Raw genomic sequence first — 25,357 nt, forward strand, 5'->3', positions numbered from 1 at the left:
AGTCATTATCAGAAAAGATTGACTGTGAAACAATACATGCAATTGCTTTATCTGACTGCCTTGTTTTCTCCTCCCTTTCTCACTGAGTAAGTCTACCTAATGTCAGACTCAATAAAGTCAGACAGCTGGCTATAAGAAACAAACAGACCCTCATTAAGGGAGGCCCCTTGTGCTGCTTTTGTTTGTGCTCATCTGCTTTAGGAGAATAGGCAGAAAAAACATGAATATTTAAAGCACTTTGCTGTGGCTGGGAACCAGCTGAACACGGTTTCGCTGGTGTTTTGCCCCTGTGCCACCTCCTCCAGAAGGAAGCCTCTAAGCCCATTGACCACTCTGCTCCATTCAGACAGAAGTACATTTGCTCTGGCTGAAACAGATTGTTGGGTTTAATGTGCAAATGCTGTCCTCTTTTAAAATATCCAAAATGTTGATTTGAGAACTGCTTGGTTTCGTGGTTCCTGTCCACCAGCCCCATCCCCAGCAGAGCACTTGCCCTGTGCTGCCTGTCTGTGCTCTCCTTGCACTGCATTTGGGTGCCAGCCTGCTGCAGGTTTGGCAGCAGCTTGTGCTGGGCAGAGTGCACAGAGCTCCTGGCTCTGGCTGGGGAAACACACCAGCCAACAGAGCAGAGCTCCTGCAGGAGGGCACAAGATTTAGTCAGCTTGCACCCCGTTCTTTGACATTGTATTAAAACTCCCTAGAGTCTCTGTTTCATTCAAAATTGAGATTTTACTTTTGGGTAGATGCATTAAAAGAACACAAGTAAGGGACCTCCTGCATGGCAACTGCGGGGATAGATGGGCAGTGGGAAATGCAGCTTCCTGCAGTTCAGGCTGTCACTCCATATCATGGGAAAATAACCTGGCATTCCTTGTAGAATATGAAGCACTGGGGTTTGCACTGTTGTTGCTCAGGCTTGGGAGAGGATTGAACTGATTGGAAGAGGAAAGATATAAAGATGCATGCTCAGAGACTAAGAATAGTATCAATCCTCTCTTTGTGAAGTCATTATTTTTCAACAGTATATGAAACTTCCATTCTGAAAAAGGTGAGTGCAAGGGAAGAAGCTGATTCCTAAAATAAAGGTGCAGAGTGATAAGGTGGGATACAGTATCTGTGTTCTTTCGTATATACTGCATTTATATTCAAAATCCCAATGGAATTGAACACAACCCCTGTAAATTCTGAGAGATAGGAAATGGAGTGCATGACCTCATGAGCTTCTCTGCAGCTGTATTCTCTGATTCCCTTACGACTGAGGATCTGGGAATTGTGCTGCACAGTTCCCATGAGCACTCTTCTGATTTAGGCTCTGCAAATCCCAGCAGTACCACATACGGGGACACAGTTACCTCCTCTTCTTTCAGTATGAGATTTCCTCATTTTCTTGAAGTCTCATCCACTTATTTACATTGAGAAGAAAAGAAGAAAGATACTGTGAGATTTCACAGTTAAAGTACTGACATAAGTAAAGGCGGTCTTAAAATAGGTAAAGAAGATGTTTTGTTTCTCTGTGGGTTAACTGTGAAGTTCTCTGGGATTGTGGAGAGCAAATCGTCTGTGGGGAAATGACATTTCCTTTTCAATTGTCCTGATGCACTGTGCAGTTATGTGTATTTGGCAGTTCTTTTGTCATGCAGCACAGGTTCTAAGTGCCACATTAACCATGTCATTATCTCAGTCTAAGCCTTTAGGCACTCTGCAATGCACCTGAGCCCCCAGAACCTCCGAACTGGGGATAATGTGAAAGAAATTGGTGTGTCTTGGGGTCAAATTCTAATGAGGCACCATATGGAAATTGCTGAGACACTGTGGAGAACAGAGGGCAGGAAATACCACCAGTCTCTCCACCTGAGAAGAGAAAGTGAAATCCAGCAGAGTGAAAGCTGCAAGAGCTGCAGAGGAGAAAGCAGTTTAATCTGATGTCAGAGCACCAATGGGGGCTCAATTCAAGTCACAAACCATGAAAAATTGCAAAATCCAAGTCCTTTGTGAAGGTTTATTTAGAAAAACCACAATGCTGGGGAGTCACTGTTACATAGCGTGGTAATTCTCTTCCTCGAGTAATATGCACCACACTGTGCGCATGCAATTGTTTGTTCCAGAGCTAACATCGTCATTTTTACATGTACACATATGGTCCTCAGTGCACACTACACTTCACATGGGTGTTAGGACACGCACAAAGTTGAGCTTTTCCATGAAAAACCTGTATAAAAAATACAAACCAAACTGAAGCAGTCAACACGAGAAGCAATGTGCAAAAATAGACAGTTACTCCTGAATGTTTGATTAAGAAAAAGGGACTCTTCTGTCCTTGTTCCCCATTCAGCATTGACAATGCCAGATGTTGTCTGAAAGTAGGATATGAAATAACTCATCACATCCTGCCCCCCTTTTTGTTAGTTGCAGAGATTTTTAACCAGCTAAATAATCTTGTATTAGTATGAAAATCTGCCTCCAAGCGTCACCACTGTGTGCTGATGTTGCATCCAACAGATCTTTATATTGTTGCAATGTCTGACCTGTGGCACTCAAGGCTGGTGACAACCAAGGCCTTGTGTGGAGCACACAGTAGAGGCAGAACAAAGACATCTCAGGTCACTGAGTGCCCTGGCAAGGGCTGGCAGCAGCTGCCTGCAGAAAACAGCCAGGGATTGGGAGCTCTCCTCACAGATGCTGGAAGGAGCCAGGCTCCCAGGTCCTGGCCATGGGGTGCACAGCTCTGGCCCCGTCTGCTCGCTCATGGTGGGGCAGGTGCTGGAGATGATCCCCCCAGGGTGAGGCTCCTCCCTCAGAGGAACCGTGGCTGTGCAAAGGGAATGGCGGATGAAGGGATGGAGAGCCCACAGAGTTTTCCCCAGCCAGGTACCTCGGTCCATGGTGCAAACTGGGGCTGCAAAACACACCTGACTGTGTAAGCACATGTGTGGCTCTGAGCAAAGCTATCCAGGACATGCTGCAGACACCATGAAGCAGTCAGACCAACCCATCCTTGTGAAACTGCTGCATGCAAATGCCAACACTGTCAATGGCAACTAAGACTAGAAATGGATTGCACTTGTTTCCCTTGAACACAGATACGTACCACTAATAAAGAAAAAATAACCATTAAAAAATCTTCAAACAACTGATTGATAATTGGGATTCCCTTGGTTGGATCAAAGGAAAAGAACAAGAAATTAGGGGCAGAGTGATTCCTTCCACTGAAGGTTATCAGTAACATAATCTTTAGGTGCTGTGGATGAGGATTCTTCCCGCCCATGAAACGTCATGGTGCAAAGCCCAGTATTCCCCTTGTAATCCAAATGTTTTCTAAGGATTCTATTTAAGCCCATGTAGAGTTATGACTGTATTACAGAACTTGTAATTTTTTTAAAATGGGAGATCAAAGTTTTTCACAGCTAATCCTGCATGGATCCAGGGAAAACCTTAGCAAGACTCCCCTGTGTATTTTGTTTTTTACTTGCAAAGCCAAGGTTTCAGTTTATTCTGAGGACGGGAAGAAGTGGAAATTGTAGAGACTGGGAGCTCCCAGGGAAGTCAACTGTGGCTACTGCACTTTTATCCCATCTTAGCAGACCACTTCAGCCAAGTATTTTAAGTGGGATTTCAGTGAGTGTTACTCACTTTGGACCCCACTACAAAGACCAGTATCCAACAGGAAGAGCATTGCCTTGCACCTTCTCATTTCCCTCACAAAAGGCACAGAGGGAGGGTTCATCCTGATAGCTGCACCTCAGCAAGGTGAAAACTTGGCTCAGGGAACTGTGCCAAGCCTGCTCTGGGGCTCCCAGCTCTCTGATCCCAGTGCCCTGCAGCTGTCCCTGCTGGCTCAGGAGCATCCTGCAGTGACTGTGCTGTCCAGCACTGCCCCGAGCAAGCCTATTTCAGAGAGGCCAGTGTGCCCCAGGTGACAGCGCTGGCTGCAGGAGCATTTCTGCAGCTTTCTGCAAGCTTGGGGTGTGTGACACATCTGACCTGAGCCTCCCTTGGCTCTCACAGCACGGGCACGTGGAGCCAAAATGAACCTCTGGCTGTCAGTCAGCTGTTGGCAGTGATACACCTGTGGTAGAGAGTAGTTTTAGATGGTGAAATACACAAAATGAAACATCAGACTGAATTCTTACTGAAATTTTGATGCTGTTGAGCATTGGGGTTAGCTGCTGCTTCTTGAGTGTTTTCCACTGGGTTAAGATAGTGTCCAGCATGTAAGTTAAGGCCATGATTTATCAAAGCATTTCTGCATGTGCTTAAATCTGCCCTTATTCAGATAAACACTGGCACGAATACTCATGTGCCTTGTGATACAGGGACAAACCTCAACTGCAGCATATAAATGTCAGTCATGTAGCTGTCAAAACTACCCCTTTAAAGTCTTTCCCTGGTAGCACAGTGGCTCTCTTGGATTAAGTATTTAATTAATCTTCATCTAAAAGGTCCTGAGAACAGTCCTATAATGCTAACAAACGTACATAAATACAGAACTAAAAAAAGTCAAACTCATGGCTCAAAGCAAAACAAATATTGCTCAGAATACTTGTGTAGGTTAAGATCACTAGGTGTAAACTGTGCATTCTAGTAGCAAACAAAAACGTGTTGGCCTAGGAAAAAACCCAAAACATTCAACATCTACAGGATTGGCAGCACTAATATTACTTTACAATGTAGAGTAAGAATAAAAAACATCAGTGTAACATTGCAAAATGATCCACCTAACCTAAGCTTATGTAAACAAGTACGCTTTGACAATGTTTATACGTCTAGGCGTGATCCTGCACTGGGAGCTGGATGGGTGGAGACCCAACAAGGGGGACAGGAGCTGTTCCAAGGTGGTTCCAGCTGCCCAGATCCCACTGCAGGAGAGAGGCTCAGGGTGTGAACCTGCAAACCTGTACTGGCATCACTAGTTCTTCTCCTGGGAGCAGCCCATTGCAGGATTCAGTTCAGCAGGACTATACACATAAGTAAGGATTATTCACAAACATAAGGCATAGCAGAACTTGGCCCTAAAATTTCTATTTTCAGCAGAGAATCCCTTATCCATATACAAGGTAATATTTTTATATATCAAAAAGTGTCTAAAATAAGGGTCAGAGTCACTGTATGTTATGCTCAGTAACACAGTTAAGATATTGGCTTCAGATTCTGCAAAACCATTTTCTTCATCAAAATCAAACCAACTATGAACCTTTCTCATAAGAATTAAATTAACCATGAAAATTAAACTGAGCGGTTTTCAAGGTTAAAAGGAGACATTAACAGAAATCAGCAACTCCCATTGTAAGAGTTTTCCAGTGCCTTCCCTTCTGAGCAGTGAGCACTCTGAGACTGCAGTGGGTGGTGGCCTCCAGTCCTGCCTGGCGTCCTCGATGCCGTGGCTACTGCCGCTCCCCTTCCACCCGCTTCTTCCGAACTGTGGCAGAGCAAGGACAGAGTCAGTACTGCCTTCCTGAGGGCACCAGGGCTCCTCTCTCAGACAGCCCCTCCCAGGAACATGGAACCAGCACAGCAGGGAGGAGCTTCTGAGAAATGCTCAGAAGAATTATGCCCACAAACACCATAATCAATATATACCATACACCGTAACGCTCAACAAAATACTTGTACCTAAACTGCATTTTTTGTATCGCAGACTGTAGAATTTCACCAAGTGTTCACATCAATACACTTTCCACAAAAATCACATTCTGAGCTAAAGGTTTTAGATGATAAAAAAATCACCACTTCCTGCACTTCCTTCCAGTGATTCCATTTAGATTTTATTACAGTTTTATTGTTCTTTTAAAAGACACCATGTTCCAGCTAAATTAATCCTGGTCTGCTCTAGTCTGCAGGGCTCTGTATTATTTAAGCTTTAGGCATCAAAAATTAATAACTTCTGTAATTGCACAGTGTATACTATAGGTAAGCAATAATCATATTTTTTTAGAAAATAATTTAAGTACTCTTAAGTACTGATATTTGTTAATATTGGCAAAAAATAACATATTGGACCTTCAATTACCTGTTTAAAGTGAAAGTTTAAACTTCACATGCTCTGACTGCATCAACCATCAGATAGTCAGTTAATTAACTCTGGTTTTTCACTGGAAACCACATAGGCTGAAGTTGCCATTTAGCAAAGCAGAGTGGTAAACCTTATGTTATGGGCAGGATTATTTTGACGAGCAGTGTGAATTTTTACAGCACTTAAGATACATTATACCTGGTATAGAGCAGGTTTAGTTGGGCAGCATTTGCTACTCCACATTCTAATAAAATGCACTGAGTCTTTTCTGACCTGGTCAGATAAGATTTGTGAGGTTCTCCTGTTTGTGTGATACAAAATTTAGTGTCATGTCAGTGTCATGTCCTTTTCCTGATATTGAACAGCTGAAGCACAGAACAAAGCAGTAGAACTTGATGGATGAATGGTTTTCACCACAGAAAGTCAATAACAACAATATATTGCTAAACATCTCATTACTTTACTAAGAGGAGGTTTATTTATCATGCCTTTTTGGCAAACAGACTGCATTATTCCAAAGCCTGCAGTGCAGCATCAGTCATGTGTGTCTGCTTTCAGTGTTTTGTTCATTTATTTTATTGAATTCCTTTAGGAATTCTGTCCTACAAAATCTTGAACAAAACCAAACAACACAAACACAGGAAAATTAAGATTAGGACATAATTCTAAAAGGGGTTTTTCTCTCTTTGTAGATGGGATTTTTCAAATACCCTTCTGGGACACTGATAGTTTTAGGGAAAATAGCATATAGTTGGAATGCTTAGGTATTGCTAAAAATTAAAATTTCAAACCCCTAAAAGTATGTATGAAAGAAAAAGATTTCAGCTCAACATTTATTTTAGTTCCCACAGAGAGAAACCCAAGCTGAAAGCCACAAAGACATCATGGTTTGATACCCCAGTCTGAAGCAGAACTGATTAAAAATACTAAGTTTAATTTCTTTTTTTTCCTTCTCACTCTAAATTTCTTCTGCCCAGTCATCTCCTTTGTATTCTGTGTACTGAGCACACAGGGCAGAGCATGTCACACTCAGGTGACACTTGCAGGGTTTTATTGTCTTTGCCTGTACTTGGTCACAAAAGCAGGAGGGTCTGGTTTGCTCCCTTGGCTGGGCAGGCTTGGTCCATCACGAGCTGGACAACAAAATCAGGACTTCTGTGTCCTCTGAGAAAACAGGGTAGGTTTGACTCCTCATTTACTGGCCAGAACAGCTGATAGAGCTGTGAGAAATTTAGGATACTCCATAGAAAAGGCTGAAATAACTCTCCAGAAGGAGCAGGAGAAAAATAGTGGCTCCTAACCCCAGTAATATCTTTGCTGTTTTCTACTCTAGAGCCTGAGGAGCTTTGCATCTCCCCTCACACAGAGCAGTGTGAATGCTGTAGTCAAAATTCCATCTGAATGTACAGACAGGGAGAGCTGTGCCTGGGAAGGGTAGGGCTTGGCTCACACAAAGAAATGATGAGCAAATGCATCTTACCCAGGTCGTTGTTTTTAGTGATAGCTGCTGCTACCCTGGTTCTTGGACCTTGTTTTGTGAACTGGTATCCAAACTTGAGAATCCTGGAGTTCTCCTCCAGCATCTTGGCAATCTCCATCTCTACAGCTGTCCCAAGCTGCTGCCTCTGTTGGCGATGTAGTGAGGTGTCCCCAAAAGAAAAGGAAATATTTGCTTTCATACGAGAAAGAAGTAAGTGGTTGTATTTAAGTACTGGGCTGCAAACTATAGAGAATCCCATCCCTGGAGATTTTGCCCTGGGTTTTGTATTTGGCTTTGAGTAGTTTTATTGAGAAGTTTTTCACTCCTTGGTTGCACTGACTGGGGACATGAGCTGCAGAATGGCTGAGCCACAGAGGCTGCCTTGACTCTGCCAGAGTGCCCTGGTAGAACCCTCTGGGAATCCATATAAAAGAGAAAACAAAAGTGAACTGCACAATGGTCTCTCTTTACCTGGTTGTCAATTTTAATCTCTGTTAGGGATTCGTTCTTTTTCAGTGCATCAATCAGTGCCAAGATCCCTGTCCCAGTGATGAAGTTGGATTCTACATTCAGACTCTTCAGTGTTTTGTTCACTTTCAACATATCTGCAAATGCCTGAAGGGCCAAAAAGAGGGAACATGAGATAACATCTTGAAAGTTTCAGGGAATAACAGGGAATCTGCAAAACGTAGCTTTGTACCAACAAAAAATAAAACATAAACATGCTTAGAAGAATGGAGAGGTAGATCAGAAGAGATTATATTTCTACTTTGCATAGCCATAGGGAATTCCTGCAAGGGAAAATAAAGAATGTATCCTAAAGCAGACACGGACCAACTTAAAATTTGTTGTGGTTCTTTTTTCCCAGTGTTAAAACTTACAATAGCTACAGGGTCATTGCTTCGAGTAGCTGCAAGGCTGAATGTCTTCACGTGTGTGTTGGTTTCCAGAGCTTTTGCAAATTCTTTCAATGTTGGAATAGGAATATTCTAGGGTAAAAAGACAAGTCCAGTAATTAGGAAAGCCAATCACACTGCTGATTTTAATTATTATGAAACTGATTGATGACCAACCACAGTCTATGCAAGGGAAGCATCCCTGATGCTCTTAGGAGTGTGTCAGTTCGGGCACAGTGGCCCCCAGAGGCTGGTGTGCCTGCTCCAGGCTGCAGTGTCAGCACTGCCCAGAACTGGGTCAGGCCAAGGCCAGCACGTGACCCTCGCTGAGCTACTTTCCATTCCTCTGCCAGTTGTTCAGTCTCCACCTGCCAGCTCCTCCTCCAGTTGCCTGTGTGGGCTAATTGAATTTGGCCAGTGATGATTACACAGTACCCATGAGATATCTTCCTTTACAATCTGCTGAGAAAGGCAGCCAAAGGGATTCACCCCTTGGGCATTTAATCAGCATTTAATTCAGCATCAGGAATTGATGACCTTGGAGCCACTACAACAGTCCTTTCCCCACCCCTTCCCTGAGTGTCCTGCTTTTTCTGAACAGTAAAGAGAGACAAAATTTGAGGATAAAAAGCACAGGCTTTGAAAGTATTTGAATAAATCCTCCTATGATGACATGGACAAAACCACAGCATCTACCTTTATGTTGTTGAGATTAACTTCTGTGAGACTAGGATCATTTGCTTTGATTCTTTGTAAACTTGCTTCCACATTGGTCGGATTAGGAGGCTCCTCAAAGATGGGCTTGACCTTTTCACCTTTCACCACATCTGCAACACAAAATCTCATTAAATGTCAACCCAGGATCAGGCACCATCACTCTGGCTGTTCCATTCCCATTTAGGTTTGTACTGCAGCAATCCAGGAAGGGTTTATGGGAACCACAAAACCTGCAAGTAGGAGTATTATCCCCCTTACCCCTGCCATGCCCTTTGCACCCCCTGTGCACCCAGAGCTGTCACTGGAGGCTGGGCAGCATTGTCATGGGCAAACTCCTCCTTTATATAAAAATCCCTGTGCAATTAATTGGAGCCAAAGCAGCTTTGAAGACTATTGTTTGGGATGTGATATACTGCAAGGGCTGCTTTGTACTTTGTCTAATATCTGTAAAGAAAGGTGTGCTCAGAACTTGCCCATTAAATTATTAAGAAAATGTCCCTGCACCTATGAATAGACTGTGCTACATAAAGCAACATGAGCAGGAGGCCCCTCAGTTTCCTCCTCTCAGCTGATACTATCAGCCTTACTATAAATTCAATTAGCTCTTGTAAAATTGCAACATCTGCACTTTTTAAATAATAAAACTCTCAAAGCATGAAAAGTAAGCCTGTCTGCCAGCACTAAGATTTACAAAATCTTTGAGTAGTCATGTTCCAAAGAACTATGGTATTTAGTGCTGGAAGCTATGAGCTATAAATATTCTCAGAGATGCATAAAAAATCATAGCTTAGAACACAATTAGCTTAGAATACAATCTAATTCCCACACATATAGTAGTGGAGATTAATTTATTAACCCTGACTGCCCAAGCCACTAGAAGCAAGAAAGGAAGATGTTGCTGACCAGAGGTATGTTTGAATCCTTTTATTTTATGCTGCAGACAGGGAGAGGTCTTGAAGACTTGTGTTCAAGTCTCAGTGTACTACACATTGCTGCTCATTGCAATGGGTTCATGCCATATCACGGGCCAAAAGAAAACCACATCTTAATTAGAGCTCATACTCATAGTAGAGATGGTCATAGACAAATCTTGAGCTGGTTTTCACTCTTCTCCCTTTGATGCCAAACTTTTTTTTTCACTAATTCCCTGAGAGACCTCACATATCCCTGATAACAGTTCAGGCTTTCTAGGGAGCTGGGAATTGAAAACTACATTTAGAGAATTCACCTTGGATGCAAGGATAGAAAGTAAATTAAAAAAGCAAATAATTTTTTGCACTTGTGGCAACACCCTGCCAGACTGAGAGCAAGGGAGACACAAGCACCCTATCCTCAGGTTAGACATCGCAGTGTACACAGTCTAGAGTTAGGAAGAATTTTCATTTTCTACTTCTTGATGCTTTCCACGAGTTTTTCTTCTTTCTTTAATCATGGTGTTCTTTTGCCACAGTGATGGCAAAATGGCATTGATGGAGCAAATTTTTATTGAAGCATTTCACTTGGCTAAGGATAGGTATTGCTTTTGGACCAAAGAATACAGTGATGTGATGGTGATTTTCTGGTTCATAGGTCTGTGATTGGAACATAGTTTAGCTGACTCACATAGCTGACTTTTTGACTTAGTACAACAAAAATATTCTGAAATCTATGAGGATTAGTAATGCATGCAGTTGCCTGTTATGAGACAGATGGCAGCTCACATAGGGCCCCACTGGGAAGGCTTGCAGAGCAGCTTTATCCTGAGAAAAACAAAGTGACATGGTGTCTTGTCTACTTTCCCACCTCCCCTTTAGCAATGGAAGATGGAAAGGAAAGCCCTTGGTAAAGATAGCTGCTGTTCTCATGGCCTGAGAAGAAGAAAACATTTTTTTAGTACTGTTTCCCTAGGAAAGGGCATTCCACAGTTTTGTCTTAAAAAGTAAAGTTTAGCCCACTAGATATCCCAGGGCCTGGAGGCGACAAGCTCTGGATCAAGGCTTGGCAGCTCTCAAGAAAAGCTTGAGAATTCAGATGTATCCATTTCTCCCTCCATCCAGCCTCCTGTGGGTTGGTGAGCTAAGATCACATTCACCAAAGGTCTGTTTATTTAGTGCAAACATTTTTGGATTTGTTTTTAGTAACTACAGCTGTTCCTCTTGGGGGATGTCCGGAATGATTCTGTTTCCTGTGTCCCTAGGGAGCCACAGAGCAGGCACTCTGCACCACTGCCACAGGAGCCAGGTGGAGGTGGCAGATCAGAGGGAGTGGCGGGGGCAGGAGCACATCCAGGCACTCTTTGCCTCCCTGTGAATGCAGCTCAAGGTGACTCTGGTCACAGATGTGACTCTGACAGGGATTCTGCCACATTTGGGCCCAGTGGTTACAAGTAATTTTTCAGGTGAGTAAATGTAGCACCTGGGGCAAGATGGCCTGGCCTGAACTGCGGCCAATTCTTAGCTACAGCTCTGCTTTCTGCCTGCTGCCTAAACTGAAATGGAATGGAAATTTATATGTCTTGGCCTCTCAAATACTCCCACTCTTTCAAACACCTCTGCAGAGCCAGATACTGCTCTCTAGGAAAACAGATTTCCTTAGGAATGGTTTGTTTGTAGATTACTTTTGTTTTTATAATGAATTTTAAGATTGTATTTAATTTTAAAAAGTCACCTGTCATGATTAATTAGATCAATCAAAGCTAGGTCCAGTTACATTACACTAAATTAGACCAACAGACCCCACCTACAGGTGTAGAAGTCCCTAAAGATGACATGCAGCCCACAAGAGAAATCTGCTTGCTTACTTCTCACGATTCCTTTTCCATCTTTACCGCGGGCTCCTGCCTCATCAAATTTTGGGTTGTTGACCATGTTGTGCACTCCAAGAACAGCTGAAATGTGTAAACACCAGCAAGAGGATACAACGTTAATGACAGGAACACAGACTGCAGGAAAGTATCTGCGACAAATTGTAGTTTAGTTCCCCAAACAAAACCCCCTTTATAAAATGTGAACTGTGTGCGTCATGCCTGCTGGTAGGGAGAGTCTTTTGGGCTCCAAATTCTGGAGATACAGACACTTTCAATATAGATTTTTGAACAATCGGGTCAATGTAGAATGCATATCCCAGAAGTGCCAGCTGGAAGGAACCACTGTGGGTCATCTTGTCCAGCCTCTCCCTCAGGCAGGAGTGCTGCCAGCATTAATGAGGTCAGCCATGGCTTTGTCTGCTGGAGTCTGAAAACACCCAGGGATGGAAATCCCACAAGTTCTTTGGGTAAATTGTTTCAACGCTACACTCCTAATCACTTTTCTCCCCTAATATACAACCTGAACTTCTTATGACTCTATTGTTTGGTGTATCTGAGAATTTCACTGTACATGTAATGAGCTTAATGCATTGGCATTCCCACCGATGTGTGGATCGATATTAACGTGCTTGGAAAATAATCAGAAGTGGTGAAAATACCCAGGTCTAACCCTGGCAACCAATTTTCTCATTCAAGGGGTTAGATGCCAAATTTCCTCATGGATTCAGGATCTTTATCCACTGCATGCTGTAACAAGTTTATCTGGCTATTTGGGATGTCATTGTTGAGAGGAGGTAGCTGTAGGATGCTACAAACAACGCAGATACAGTAGGATCAGTCACTTCCATCATAGTGCCAGCACCCCAGCCTGCAGTCCACTGTCCACCCTTCCCTTCCCCAAATCACATGAGCTGCTTCATCTTCCCCCCTGGCCTGACACATCAATCTGAAGCAGAGAAGTCTGAAATGCAGCAGCTGTCGAGTCACGTTTCAATCATCCTGGACAATGTGGCCCACGGCTTGGCCAGCCATCAGACAAGCACCAGGTGCTTGAGGGGTCATCATGAGACACTCCTGGTGGCAGGTCTGGCCAGAGAAGAGCTGGACATGTGGGAGGATCATATCTGTCTGTTTTCTAACCTGCCAGGTCATAGAGCTCGGTATCGGAAGCACTGGCCAGGGCCTCTTCTAGTTCTGGATCCAGGGTCACCTTCTCTTCTGTGCGGGTTTCTACAGGCTTTTCTTTAGGGATAAAGATTTTTCCTAAGATAAGAAAAAAGCCAGAGTGAGTAATGAATTATTGGAACAACTTCTTTGCCTCCTGGCAGCAGAGGAATAGTTCTGTGACAGTGGAACTGCTTGGAAATATTATCACATGCATGTTTTTCTCTTTCTTACTTGACAATATCCTCCACACCAGGATCTTAATAAGTCTAAAAATAAAAGGTGCAGATTACTGCTCTGTGTTAGTGATTGTTATTTCAGGAATTTGCTCTCAGGAGGAGTCCCAGCTGGGATTTTTCTGAAGGTCCTCTATCCTTAAATAGGCAGAATCAGGTCTACACAAAAAGCTTGCAGAAATTTCCTCCTTATATTTAAATGAGGCAGTAGGAGCAGTTAAAACCATCCTACTGCAAGAATTTTTCAGTTCATGAACTTCCATACATGATCCTGAAAGCTCAGCAAACCTGTTCTCTTCCAGTAACTCAGTTTAATTCCCAGCTCCTCCAGAGTATTTTCCCTCTGTGTCTCCTGATGATCATTCACATAAATAACCTTATCCTGATCATTTGTGCAGCCCTGAAAAGCCTGAACTGAACCACATGCTGCCCAAGAAAGACTCCTGGCATATTTGTTTCTCTCTGTATCCTGCTGATACCTTTGGGCTAGCAGATAGGTGTTTCCATGCAATATTCCCCCAAGGCAGAGGCTGCTGAAATGAGGAAAATGCAGGATAAATCCTGGAACAACACAAAAATTCCACTACCCCTTCAGGCTGTTATGATGGTTCACCTCAGCGCTGTGATGATGTAACTGCAAATGCTTGGAGTGAGGCCCTTAAACTCAGAGCTCGAGCTGCACTCGAGCCCCCAGCACTGCTGGACTTTTCTCCCACCCAGCTTTCCAGACCAACCCCTACAGTCAGTGCACAACTGGATGATCCCCCAGGCAACAGGCAGTGCCGTTGCTCCAATAATTGAGTGAATTCCCATGATCTACTGCCCACTGTGCCATAGTTCCACTCATTTTGTCCCTAACAACTACTTCTCAAGCAGGTTTTAATTAATCCTGTTGTAATGATGATTGGTGCAGGCAGTTTTGGCCCACTGTCAGCTTTAAATTCTCATTTTGTGCAGCTTTTTACACTCTAGGTGTAATGCTTGAAGCATTACATCTAGTCCTGTGGCTTTCTGAAATGTCTCTAAAATAGTTTAATTTTAACTCTATTAGTCATATTGTTACCATTCATAAATGTAATTCTGATATTTAGTATTGAATTACAAATGCTTTGCATCTGGTTTTTCAACACTGTCATCCTTTTGTGGCTTCATTTTCCCCCATTATGGTCCAAAGTATCATTTTCATGTAGTAATTTCCAAATCATTTATATCTTTTATACAAGTTTGTCTACAGCCACTTTTACGCTGTCAGTTTTCATGACTCAAGTCACTGAGTAAGCTCAGAAAAAAAACTTTAATTGAAATTTCTGAAACTCTGGCAAGGTTTATTGATACATGATTCAAATTATTTACCTTAGAGATATTTCTACCAAGGCTAAACCACTTCTGAGTACAAAACTGTACAGAATGTTATGTGGAAAGTCAAAGAAGTATCATGGTATGATTTATTTTTCATGAGATACTTTAAGTAAGTAATCATTTTAGAAAAGGCTTCAAGAAGATAAAAGTCTTCGGTGGGTGAAAGGTAAGAACCATTTTAACTGTGACTGCATTAGGTCACAGCAATTAAGGACAGCCATCCCAGCAACGTCAAACGAAAATCACGTGGAAATCTGGGGTAAGAAACACTCTGCAAAGATAGGTCAGTCATGCTTTCCAGATTTAACAGCAGCACAGACTTCAGACTCTCTCTGTGCTACCACCTAACCTGAAGTGTTGGATGGCAGCTTCCAGACACCACTGACCAAGACTTAACTTGATGCCAGCTTGACATAAGGAAAAAAATTCATTACTGTGCTGGAGGCTAGAAAACCAAAATCAATCAGAATATCCGAGTAAACAATCAATAGTGAGGAATACTGTCCAGAAAGTGTTTTCCTTTCAGATCACTGGTGATTCCACGTGAGTTTCAAGTATTCAGTAGGTTGTTTGAGATATTGAGGGAATCTTTATCCTGACCGATAACACTGTTCTCTAGCAGGAATTCCACAGGGCCATGGCCTGTGGAGACAAAGCATCTCCATCAGGCAATAAGTGATTCTCACAGGCCCAAACCCAGGTCACACTTTTAACAAACACTGATCCAAGTCTGTACTTTCACACATAACATTGTAAAGGGACACAGGACCTTGAGTTTGGACTAAACTGGACACAATATGTGGTGTAGTTGGTCTTTAAGGACTTTGGATATGTGAAGGTCAAGTATCTTGCATAGCAAGAAATCAAGGGATAATGGAAACCTCTAGAGGCTCATACCTTTTCTGTAAGGTTCACAAATATAGGAATACAATTTTAAACATTTGTTTCAGGCATATGTAATTCTTGGATAACAGCCTGAATCTCGTTAAATGTGTACATGATTCCCAATGATAGTTTCATTTAACACATTCTTGGCAAATGTTTTAGAAAAAAATTTCTATTCTTGGCTATATGAAAGATTTAAAGGGGCAAGGTCATGTCAAAGACAGTAATATATATCTTTAATGTATGTGGTCCTTGCTGGCATCCAGTGGTGTTTAAAAATATTCTTTTTACTGCTATCTAGATAAGAACATTCCACTGTGAAGAGATGCTGTAGCACAGCTGATGGAGGTTAGAAAAACTTCTGTATTTAGCATGTCATTAGGAATTTATTACCTGTCCACCAGCTGCAAAACCGTGTGTCTGTTTATAGACAGCTGTCAACCAGTTTTCCTTCATTATTTAAGGACAGAGTTTAAAGATTCAGGATGTGTCTCCTAGTCCCACATCTGTACATTGTAAATTCATAAGCCAGTGCATCATGGAATTCACTCACAAAATAAAATATGGATTGTGACTTCCTTGATTCAATGGTCCAACTTAAAATTTATTACTTGGAAGAAGCCTTGGAGGAATAGTGACATTTTATTATTATAAAGTGAGATTTATGATGAAAGGCTGCTGTTCTTGGTGTTCTTTATATTCACACTGTGTTTTAGAAGGTACTTTATTATAACTTTATTCTTTGTGGTATAATTAATGTTGGCTGTGTTATATTTTGCCTCCAGAATATGCTAATTTTGTATGCTAAGTCTTAATAGTAATAGCTTAACTTTCTACCAATGAAAAACAGTGACAAAAGTTCTGTTTATACATAATTTGAGCTACATCATTGTTAACAAGACAAAAATAACCACACTTCTGTATAAGAATAATATATTTTTTGTTTAACTGCAACTAAAGTTCAATTGAAGTAAAATATAATTTTATTTTTACACAAGCATAGAAACCCAAAGTGTGTGGAATCCCGAGTGCTTTCTTTCAGTGTGAAATTTTAAGTGTGCATCACTGCAATTCTCCCTTTCTTTTGGCCAAACTGGGCCAAAAGTGTCTGGGGGGACCTGGGTGATGACTGAGGCAGCTGATTACAAACCAGGGACTTTCTGAGTGTGAGTGCAGTGAGCAGAGTTTTGTCTGGGCTCAGTTTAACAGCAGACCTATTCCTTTTCACCCACTGCAAAAACAAGGCTTCTATTGAAGCTGAAATAGGATATGGTTTTCCTCAAAAGAGGTTACGGGAAACAAAGTCCATTGACAAGTAGAGGGAAGAAGGATTCAGAGGAAAGCACTACAGAGAGACACAGAAATGTGGACCAAGGTAAAAGGAAAGCAAATCCTCTCTAAAAAAAGGAAATTCACGGGGAACAGTCATGAAACCATTTTGCCATTTGGTTCAGCCAGGTCTCTTTTCCTGCATTGTGCAAATGCCCCCATTAAAGCAATGTCAGAGTAAAGCAAGGAAATGAGATCTCCACCTTCTTATACAGTAATAATTAACTACCATATGCACACCTATGGGAGGATTGATTAAATAAGCAGGGAACTGCTTCAAGTGTATTTTCCTGAACTGAGTTTTTTATTTAGTGTTATATAAGGAAGAGGAGAAAAAGGAATTTGGATAGTGCAGTTGGTAGGATTTTAGCAGCAAGTCCAATCTAAAAACATTTTGAGGGTTTCACCTTTGTTTGTAGTTTGCAGCATTTGGAGCAGCATTTCTGGTATGCCTCCTCTATTCCTTCCTTCTTATGTCATTTGACTTTTATGAATAAATAAAAATTGCCACCATTTTTATTTTAGTATTTATTTATATTTAGTATCTACTTGGTATTTATTCCCATCTTGTAAAAGTCAAAACTGTACAAGCCAAAACTCAATAAAAGAGCAATGGGAAATAAGCCCATTCATATTAGCTGTAAAATTATCCTTTTATTTAACATCAACGTTTTTAAGGATATTTACTCAATTTTATAATACAAATGCATTTTCTGCAATAATTGTAAAACAATAGTGTACTTCATTTTCTTATATAGTGTGCTCAGATTATTGTACTTTCAAGAAAATACCTGGTTACACTTACTGCTTTTGACTTCTCAATGAATCACTGAGTCCAGTGAGTGCCTGTTTGTTCTCAATTACAGAATGCTACACTGACCTTGGGAGTGAAATTCAATAATGCTGGAAATCTGCCTTGCATAAATCACAGGCACCTGATTCACTTTTTTCATTTTACACTATTCTTTTCTGTTGATGCTTTTTTAAACCCCTCCCTACAAATACTCTATAAAAATGGAGCTAAATTAGTTCTTACCAAGAATAAATTTTTATTATGAAGAAGAAAACATGCCAAGTTCAAGTAAGCGTGAAGCTGAACGCCAGTAGTAATAAAAATGCAGTATCACAATTGTTGTTGTTCTGTTGCTCTTGGATTAGTGTCAGCATATTCTAGGCCTTAAAAATTATGACAATGGAATAGGAAGGCTGCAAAGATAAGCATTCCAAAGTTGTTAAATCTATTGTGCATAAACACAAAAAGTGAACTTAAGTTGCACCAGTATCCTTGACTTTGATCAGCATGTGTGATTCTGCCACTGCAGCAACACCCTTCAAAGAACTCTCCTGGAAAGTATGCTTGCTCAAACAAAAATAAACAAAAGCCAACCTGTACTTTTTTAAAACAGAAGGAAGCCTAGAATTTCTTCAGACCTTCACATGGCTTATCACAAATTAGGATGCAGCCCTAGGGCAGTCCTCTGGATTACCTCCTGGATTACTCACTCCACCAGTTGGGCAGAAAGCTCTTATGTCTGATGTGGAATGGTGGTAGAGGAGGAAGAAACTCAAACTGTGATTCTGCACTTCAGGTCCTCCTGGATATCACAGACCTTTGAAATGTGGGCAGAGCTGAACACCACACGAGTTATGTCCTTTCTGGCCTTTTTTCTCCCATCCAACATTCTTCTCCTCTTTTCCTTCCCTCATTGCCCCCTGTGCCTTCCCCATCCCCTGTGTCTCCTGGTTTTGAAAATCTTTGAATCCTTCCCACCACCTCCCTTTCTTCTGCCCTCCCTTCCTTACCGCTGCAATTCTCTACAGCTCCTTTTCCCAGAGCTGCCACATCTAATCCTTCATCCTGGAATATTCATACAGCTCCTCAAACCCCCCACTCCACCTCTCTGCCCCAGCCTCTCTGCTGGCTCTTTACTCTTTTTTCTCCTTTACAGTACCCTTACAAAGGGAGGGGAGCTCTGTCAGGGCAGGAGGGAGTCTCCCTGCCCTTGGTCCTGGTGTGACAGGGGCCTCTCAGATGAGGAATTTCAAGAGCATCCTGAGAGCCCAGCCATGCCAGGTCCCTCTGGGCACTGCTGTGCTGCCACATGTGCTGCCTGCACAGGCTGGCAGGGGCTCTGACCAGCACTCACTGCAGGGGGAATACTTGGAGAATGCTGCAACGAACTGGATGTACAAGAAAGCACAATATTTTGAGGATGCCAGACTTGAGTATATTTCCCTGGGGATTCCATTTCAAGTCTTCTCTTCAAAGCATGGAGGCACTGCAGGTCATTAAAAAAAAACAGCTGGAAAAATTTACTCTAGATGGATAAAACAATGTGTTTTCTCCTAATCTTGTTCTTGGAAGCAGCTAAGTCCTTTTTGCTGACACTTTCCAAAAATTCAACTCGAGGCAGCCTCTCAGCATGGGAATTTTCACTGTGAACTGTGCAAGTCTGGCAAAGTCATGAGCGACTAAAAGAGAGTCTTAGAAAAGCAAGCAGTGAAAGGCACTGGCCAGAGGCATTACTGTCAGCAACTGCAACGCTTTCAACGCCTTAAGAGACAAACATCAGTTCTAAATTTAAGCCCTAAAGAATGAGAAAAAGGTGGCAAAAATTTAAACAAACCATTTAGGCATTGGGGGTGAAACGACTGCCATGTCAATCCAAGAAAGATACCGTGTCTCTATATTAAACCCTGACTTTTGAAAGCAGCCTGTTAGACACAGTGGAATTGGAACTCATTAGCATCTACTCTAATACTCTGACCTTCTGAAAATGACTGTCCTCATTACTGGTGCTGTGTATTGATACTCTGCTTGGCACAGCACCACATGCAATGTAGATGGTCTCTGCCAGAGCAACTGAAAACACAGGTTTGGCCAGAAGTTCTCTGGTACTTTCTTCCCTTTCCCTTTTATCAATCAGCTGAAAATGTTAGTATTTAATCACATACAAGCATGTTCCCCTTCCCTTTCCAGCCACAAATAATAATAGCCCAATCCACTGGAGTTTTTCCATGACTTTGATGAGAACTGGATCAGATCCAAAATGAAATGGTTTGGCAAGGAGCAGAAGACCTTGTAGAAAACAGGGACAGTGGTGAAGGGTTGAGACAGCAATCATTAAAGCAACCTTTCATAGCTAATGGCATTTCACAACAGAAGAACATTTTTTAGTTGTATTTCATTAGTACCATACAGTTCAGAGAACCTCTGCAACAAAGCAGAAGCAGAAATGCTGTTACCAGTTGATGTCTGTACCACAGCAGGACTCAGCTCTTAACTGAGGTCAGACATAGACTGCAGAGAAAATGCAGCACTGACAGAGCTCTGGAATACTCTGTGTGTGTCTGCACTGCCCCTCATGTTCCACACCTTCTCTTTTTATTCCTGGGTCATTCATGAACTTGAAAATGATACTTCACATGGAAGTGATGGAGGTCTGATAACCACCTGTCCCAGCTATATGTGTTAAGTACAGTGGGTCGACTGTACATAAGTACAACCCTAAGTAATTTCCACAGACCATCAGTCTATGTAAGGATTTCTAGAACATCTATCCTAAGCAGGAACAAATCCAAAATACACAAAATAAACTCTTATCAGCTGCCCATCACCATGGCCCCAGTTATCAGCCCTTATTCTTCACCGACACTGCTCATTACTAACAGACATCTGTGTTGCACAAGAGCTCCTGAAAGCCACCAGATCATTTCAAACCACACAATGGGGCATTCAAAGGAAGCACCCAGCCCTGACTTGCATTAGCAAGGATGTGGGTAAAGCAGTCTGAAAACATTTCTCAGTGGCCAGCTTTGGGTGTGAGCCTGTGATCATTTCAGCCCTGGTTCGGGCAAACCTTGGGTCTCCACTGAAATCTGAGACCTATCCCATACAGGCTTAAACCCTTTTTGTACAGCAATTAATGAAGTACGTTACCAAGCTGCAGTATGGCACAGGTCCAAAACCCTAATGCACTCCATACGTCTGATTGTTTTTGCCAAACATCTCCAACCTCTTGAAACCACAATTACAATCAAAAACAAGGCAATTCCCTGAATAATCAGCCTCCCTCATCTTGGGCTCATATTTAACACTTCCTGTGTTGTAACCATTCTGCATATCCCTGTCAGCTCTGGAATTTGTTTTAGCTTGTTTTCTAGGACAATCAAAACCTTATGATTGCTCAGCATACAGAGACCAACATAGGCAAGTGAGTTTTTGTCCTTCAGCAGCTGCTTGGTATTGCTTCTTGGTCATGAACTCTCTAATAACATATTAACAACAAAAAAAAGAGAGAGGCAGTCATAGCAGATAAAAAATCATGATGTACCACAGACTGGTCTGGAAGGAGGATATTTTAAATGTCACCTTCTTTTCAGCTCATCAGTGAATTTCCAAGTTTTAGATTTGTATGATAACTGTAAGAACTGGTAGAAATGTGTCTTTACATTTAGTAGAAGCATCCCACTTCCTAAACTTGAAAAAATTAATGCTTTCCCAGTGGCAGACAAATATCATAGTACAAAACACTGACAAAAGTTCAAACAACACTTGACATACTCTAATCCTACTGACACACAAATATTCTTAGGTCATAAATACCAAATGGCAAATTGGCATCAATTCCTCCCAAATATATACAACTGGATGCATTTTAGAGCTGCTTGAGAATTGAATTTTTAACTAGCAGAAATAGCATCAAATTAATTTGGAATTATTTACAGAATGGCTACATTACAGTGCATTTAGAGTGTAAAGAAATAATTTAATAGAAATATAGATAATATAATCATATAAATATTTACTAATCTGTAAATACATCTTAGAGACCATCAACATGCAGAAGATGAGAAATAAGATTTTCCTCAAGATATATATCCTTCTTTAGAATTCTTCTGAGGACACATTTTAGAAATTTAAATTATTTTTCCTGAACTAATTACTGAGCTTTGGAAGAATACTAATTATTGTCTAATTAAAGCATCTAGCATGTAGTATCAGATTTGAAAATTTATTTCAGGATTGCTTTGTTTCCTTGCATGGGAAATATCTTCTTATAAGTGTAAATCAATTAATTTCTATTTTAATACAGCCATTCTGTTGTTTTTTTTTTTCAATTGAGAGTGTCAAAATGAGTAACACTGCAGCTACAAGCATAGATTCTAAGATCCAGGAATAGCCACACATGGACTTTGTACAACATTCATCACGTTTTACCAATTAGCAACCAATTAGCAGGTTTATCATACAACCCATTTGAGGGCAGGATTTCAGTGCATTTGGCAGATGGAGATTTCTTTATATGTTTTATAAGGCTCAGCTTGTGCATTGCTGGAAGTCTGGTGGTGTTTCTGTAGGACACCTCCTGCCAAGCCACAGAGGGGCAGCAGGACTCACACTCCAGTACCAATTCAGGATATGCCAAGCTCCAAATAAACAACTTTGTTCTCAAAGTCAGCTCCCTTAAAGCAGCACTAAATGACACTGTGCAGCCCATCAGTTCTCAATTGTCAAGGTACTGGACCTCATCAGATCTCTGATTAATTCAGTTATTTCTAACCAACAAAGAAACAAAGAGTATTTTCATAGCATTTGGCCTCTGACTTCAAAGAAAATGTCGTATACTTCTGTGTGTTTAGATTATAATTGTAAAATGACTGCAGAAATCACAGAACACATGGTTGTTTTCATTTGCCCTTATCTGCTAAAGCTGATACTGAGGATTTTGTCATGAATTTGTATTGTACAAAGAGGAAATTAAGGGAATAATTCCTGTAGCCTAAAATGCTGTCATTACCTCATAATTGTAATAATTCTTGAAATTGTAATTTTGAAGTAAATGAACACAGTGAATCAAAAGCCAAATTAAGAACAGCTTTAAATGCTAGGAGGGCTGCATTCACTCTGTACTCAGGGGGAAGTGAAATGTGTGGTTGGTTGTGTTTGCAAAGCAGTGGTATTTCCACACCACAGACACCAGGAACTAATAAGCAGAACTAATAAGAACTTTAAGGGCATCTGGAATCAAATGTAGGAATAATATTGCTTCAACTTCATCAAAAGAAAACTGAAATGGACTAAACAGCCCAGTCCATACAGTACCACTGTCAGGGACAATACAGGGACTCATTTTGTACAGATCAAGGGCCAGTCCTATGGGTATATACAATTCCATACACTGCTGGGTTTTGTGCACTGATGGTTCAGGCTTATTTGGAGCTCTCAGATATAACTACAGTGAAAACTGCAAAATCTTAATCTTAAGTCTGTAAATATCAGTAAGGTGAGACATGCCTGAAGGTGTTGGTATAAATATCTAGGGGCCTGCAAGCAGTGACTTGTACTGCTCTGACCCAGCAGTGTGTAGGAGACTGAAAACAATTGGTAATAAATCCATATTAGAGCAAAGTGCTTTCCTTCCCGCACGGTGTGTGCTGGACCTCTCCTGCTACTGGCAGGACCTCTGCCCTGTCACTGCATGTCAGTGGGCTCTCAATCAGCCCTGAGAGGAGCAGTATGTGGGCATGCTGATGGGGGGAAATGTAGGTTAAAGAATACGCTGCATGGTGAAATGACACATTGATCAGATCTGTCTGGAAATTGTCTCATTTCTCTGAAATCATTGTTTCAAAGACTGAGAACACAATGTAATGACAGCAACAACTCCTGGCCTGTGAAATGTTATATAAATAACATTTTACATCTTTGGTAATGGTACATAATGTAAAAAATGCTGCCCTTGACTTTCTTGAAGTAACTGCTTTCCCTTAAGCAGATCCCATTGAAATAATGGCAAATCCATTACATAGCCAGAAATGGACTCAGGCATAGGAAGTTCCTTCTTGAATGAAGGGGTTGCCTGAGGCCAGCATTTTTGTCCACTTTTTACAAACAGGGAAAATGAGCTAGTGGTGCTAAAGGAATATTGTTTGTTTAAATGATGACTGTTCCTGCCCTGAGGTTATCCTACCAGTGTTTAAATTATTAGAATTAGGTTTTCCTGTTTTTCCCCTTTTTTCCTGTAGCTGTAGGACAAGGGTAGCAGGGAAAGTGTCTGCATGAATAGCATTGCCAGATGTGATAGTAAACAAGTGGAAAAATACTTATGTTTTTGTAACTGTATTCCCTGAGCTGTTATGTACAGCAGTTGTAGGCAAGATTCACTCAGAAAGGCATTTATGTGTTTCCTCCTGAACGCCTCCCCCAGTGCAATGGCCTAATGCTTAACAGGGAACAGTCCCTGTGGGGCTGGTGAGGGCACCTTGGTGCTTGAGTGCACCCAGAGGCACTGGCTGACCAGGGAGCAGCTGCCTGAGCCCTTTGCTGGGCTGGTGCTCGTGTTCCTGCACCCTACAACAGGCCACTAACCCGCCACAGACCGTGGACCTGCCACTGGGACGGGCCACGGAGCTGCCACAGGGACTCCAGAGCAGTGGGACAGACACTAGCAGCCAAACCACCCGTCCGCCTGCTGCTGCAGCAGCTCCAGGTCTGACTCCAGCCTCGCCCTGCACTTAAGAGCCCTCAGTTCTCGTGTCCCGGCACACTGCACAGAACAGCAGGCAGCAGGGCACCCAGGCACTCTGTGAGGCTGTCACCCTGTCCAACACGAGCACGGCCATACCTTTCTTTTCCCCTGTAAAGGGCACGAAGTCTTCTCTGTCCTTGTGCTCCAGAGCTTGCTTCTCCAGGTAGGAGAGCAGGCGCTCCCTGTCGAAGGGGCCCGTGGCAGGCTTAGTGGTCTGGTCCTTCTGCCGAAATCCCGCTGGAAGCAGGGCATTCTGTGAGAGGAGAGCAGGCAGCTTCACACAGTGCTCCAAATCTCACCCCAGTGTCGTTGGTTTTTAAGTGAAATCATTCTTTGCATAATGCTCTTGGGTGACAGCAGTAACACTCGTTACCTGAATGTAATCATGAAGCCCAGCATATCATCAGTCCTGACTTACTACCCACTAATATTTGTATTAAGCATATTCACAGTCAGAGCACAGAATAACTAAGTAAGGTCAGAGTCCTTTGTTACACATATTATAACCACAGTTTGCAGTCCAGGTAGATAAACCAGGATATGTTTTCTGTACATTTCCTTTACTCTTTTTCCTCGCCATTTTTCTCTCACTGAAAAAAAATTCCTTTCATTTTAAAGCAGATGTCTCTCAGACTTCAGAAATGAATGGCATGCACTGAAGAGACTGGTGAATGAGGTAGACTTCAGCTATTCAGAGTATGAGGAAGCAAGCAGATAATTCCCACTTTCAACATGTAGCTGTGGGATCCTGTGATTTCATCTGCATCCTGTAACATAGGAATAAGCACAAGGCCCCCACATTTCAGCCCAGGAAATCCCAAGAAGAAATACAGGTAAGTGGACCTTGCAGTGCACGTGCAGTAATGCCAACGTGTTGAAGGTGCCCCAGAGTACTTCAGAAACATTTCCTCACTGGCCAGAACACGCACAGTAAATCTGATCCATGGCAAATACACAGGGAATT

General features: G+C 41.9%; 1 protein-coding gene across 2 annotated transcripts in view; it reads right to left on the reverse strand.

Annotated features, from left to right (window-relative positions):
• Positions 1-4,224: 4,224 nt before the first annotated feature.
• The window catches only part of TMOD2 (tropomodulin 2), a 32,542-nt gene continuing 11,409 nt past the window's right edge, over positions 4,225-25,357 (reverse strand). For both annotated transcript variants that reach the window (XM_068203950.1, XM_068203949.1), the window contains exons 3-10: positions 24,490-24,646; positions 13,029-13,151; positions 11,883-11,969; positions 9,083-9,213; positions 8,372-8,479; positions 7,962-8,105; positions 7,491-7,635; positions 4,225-5,416 (exon numbers count right to left, since the gene is read on the reverse strand). In XM_068203950.1, coding sequence (XP_068060051.1) covers positions 5,382-5,416; positions 7,491-7,635; positions 7,962-8,105; positions 8,372-8,479; positions 9,083-9,213; positions 11,883-11,969; positions 13,029-13,151; positions 24,490-24,646 — 930 coding nt within the window. In that variant the 3' untranslated portion in view covers positions 4,225-5,381. The remainder of the gene's footprint in view (positions 5,417-7,490; positions 7,636-7,961; positions 8,106-8,371; positions 8,480-9,082; positions 9,214-11,882; positions 11,970-13,028; positions 13,152-24,489; positions 24,647-25,357) is intronic.

This window comes from Anomalospiza imberbis, chromosome 13, assembly GCF_031753505.1.
Source record: "Anomalospiza imberbis isolate Cuckoo-Finch-1a 21T00152 chromosome 13, ASM3175350v1, whole genome shotgun sequence".
NCBI lineage: Eukaryota > Metazoa > Chordata > Aves > Passeriformes > Viduidae > Anomalospiza > Anomalospiza imberbis.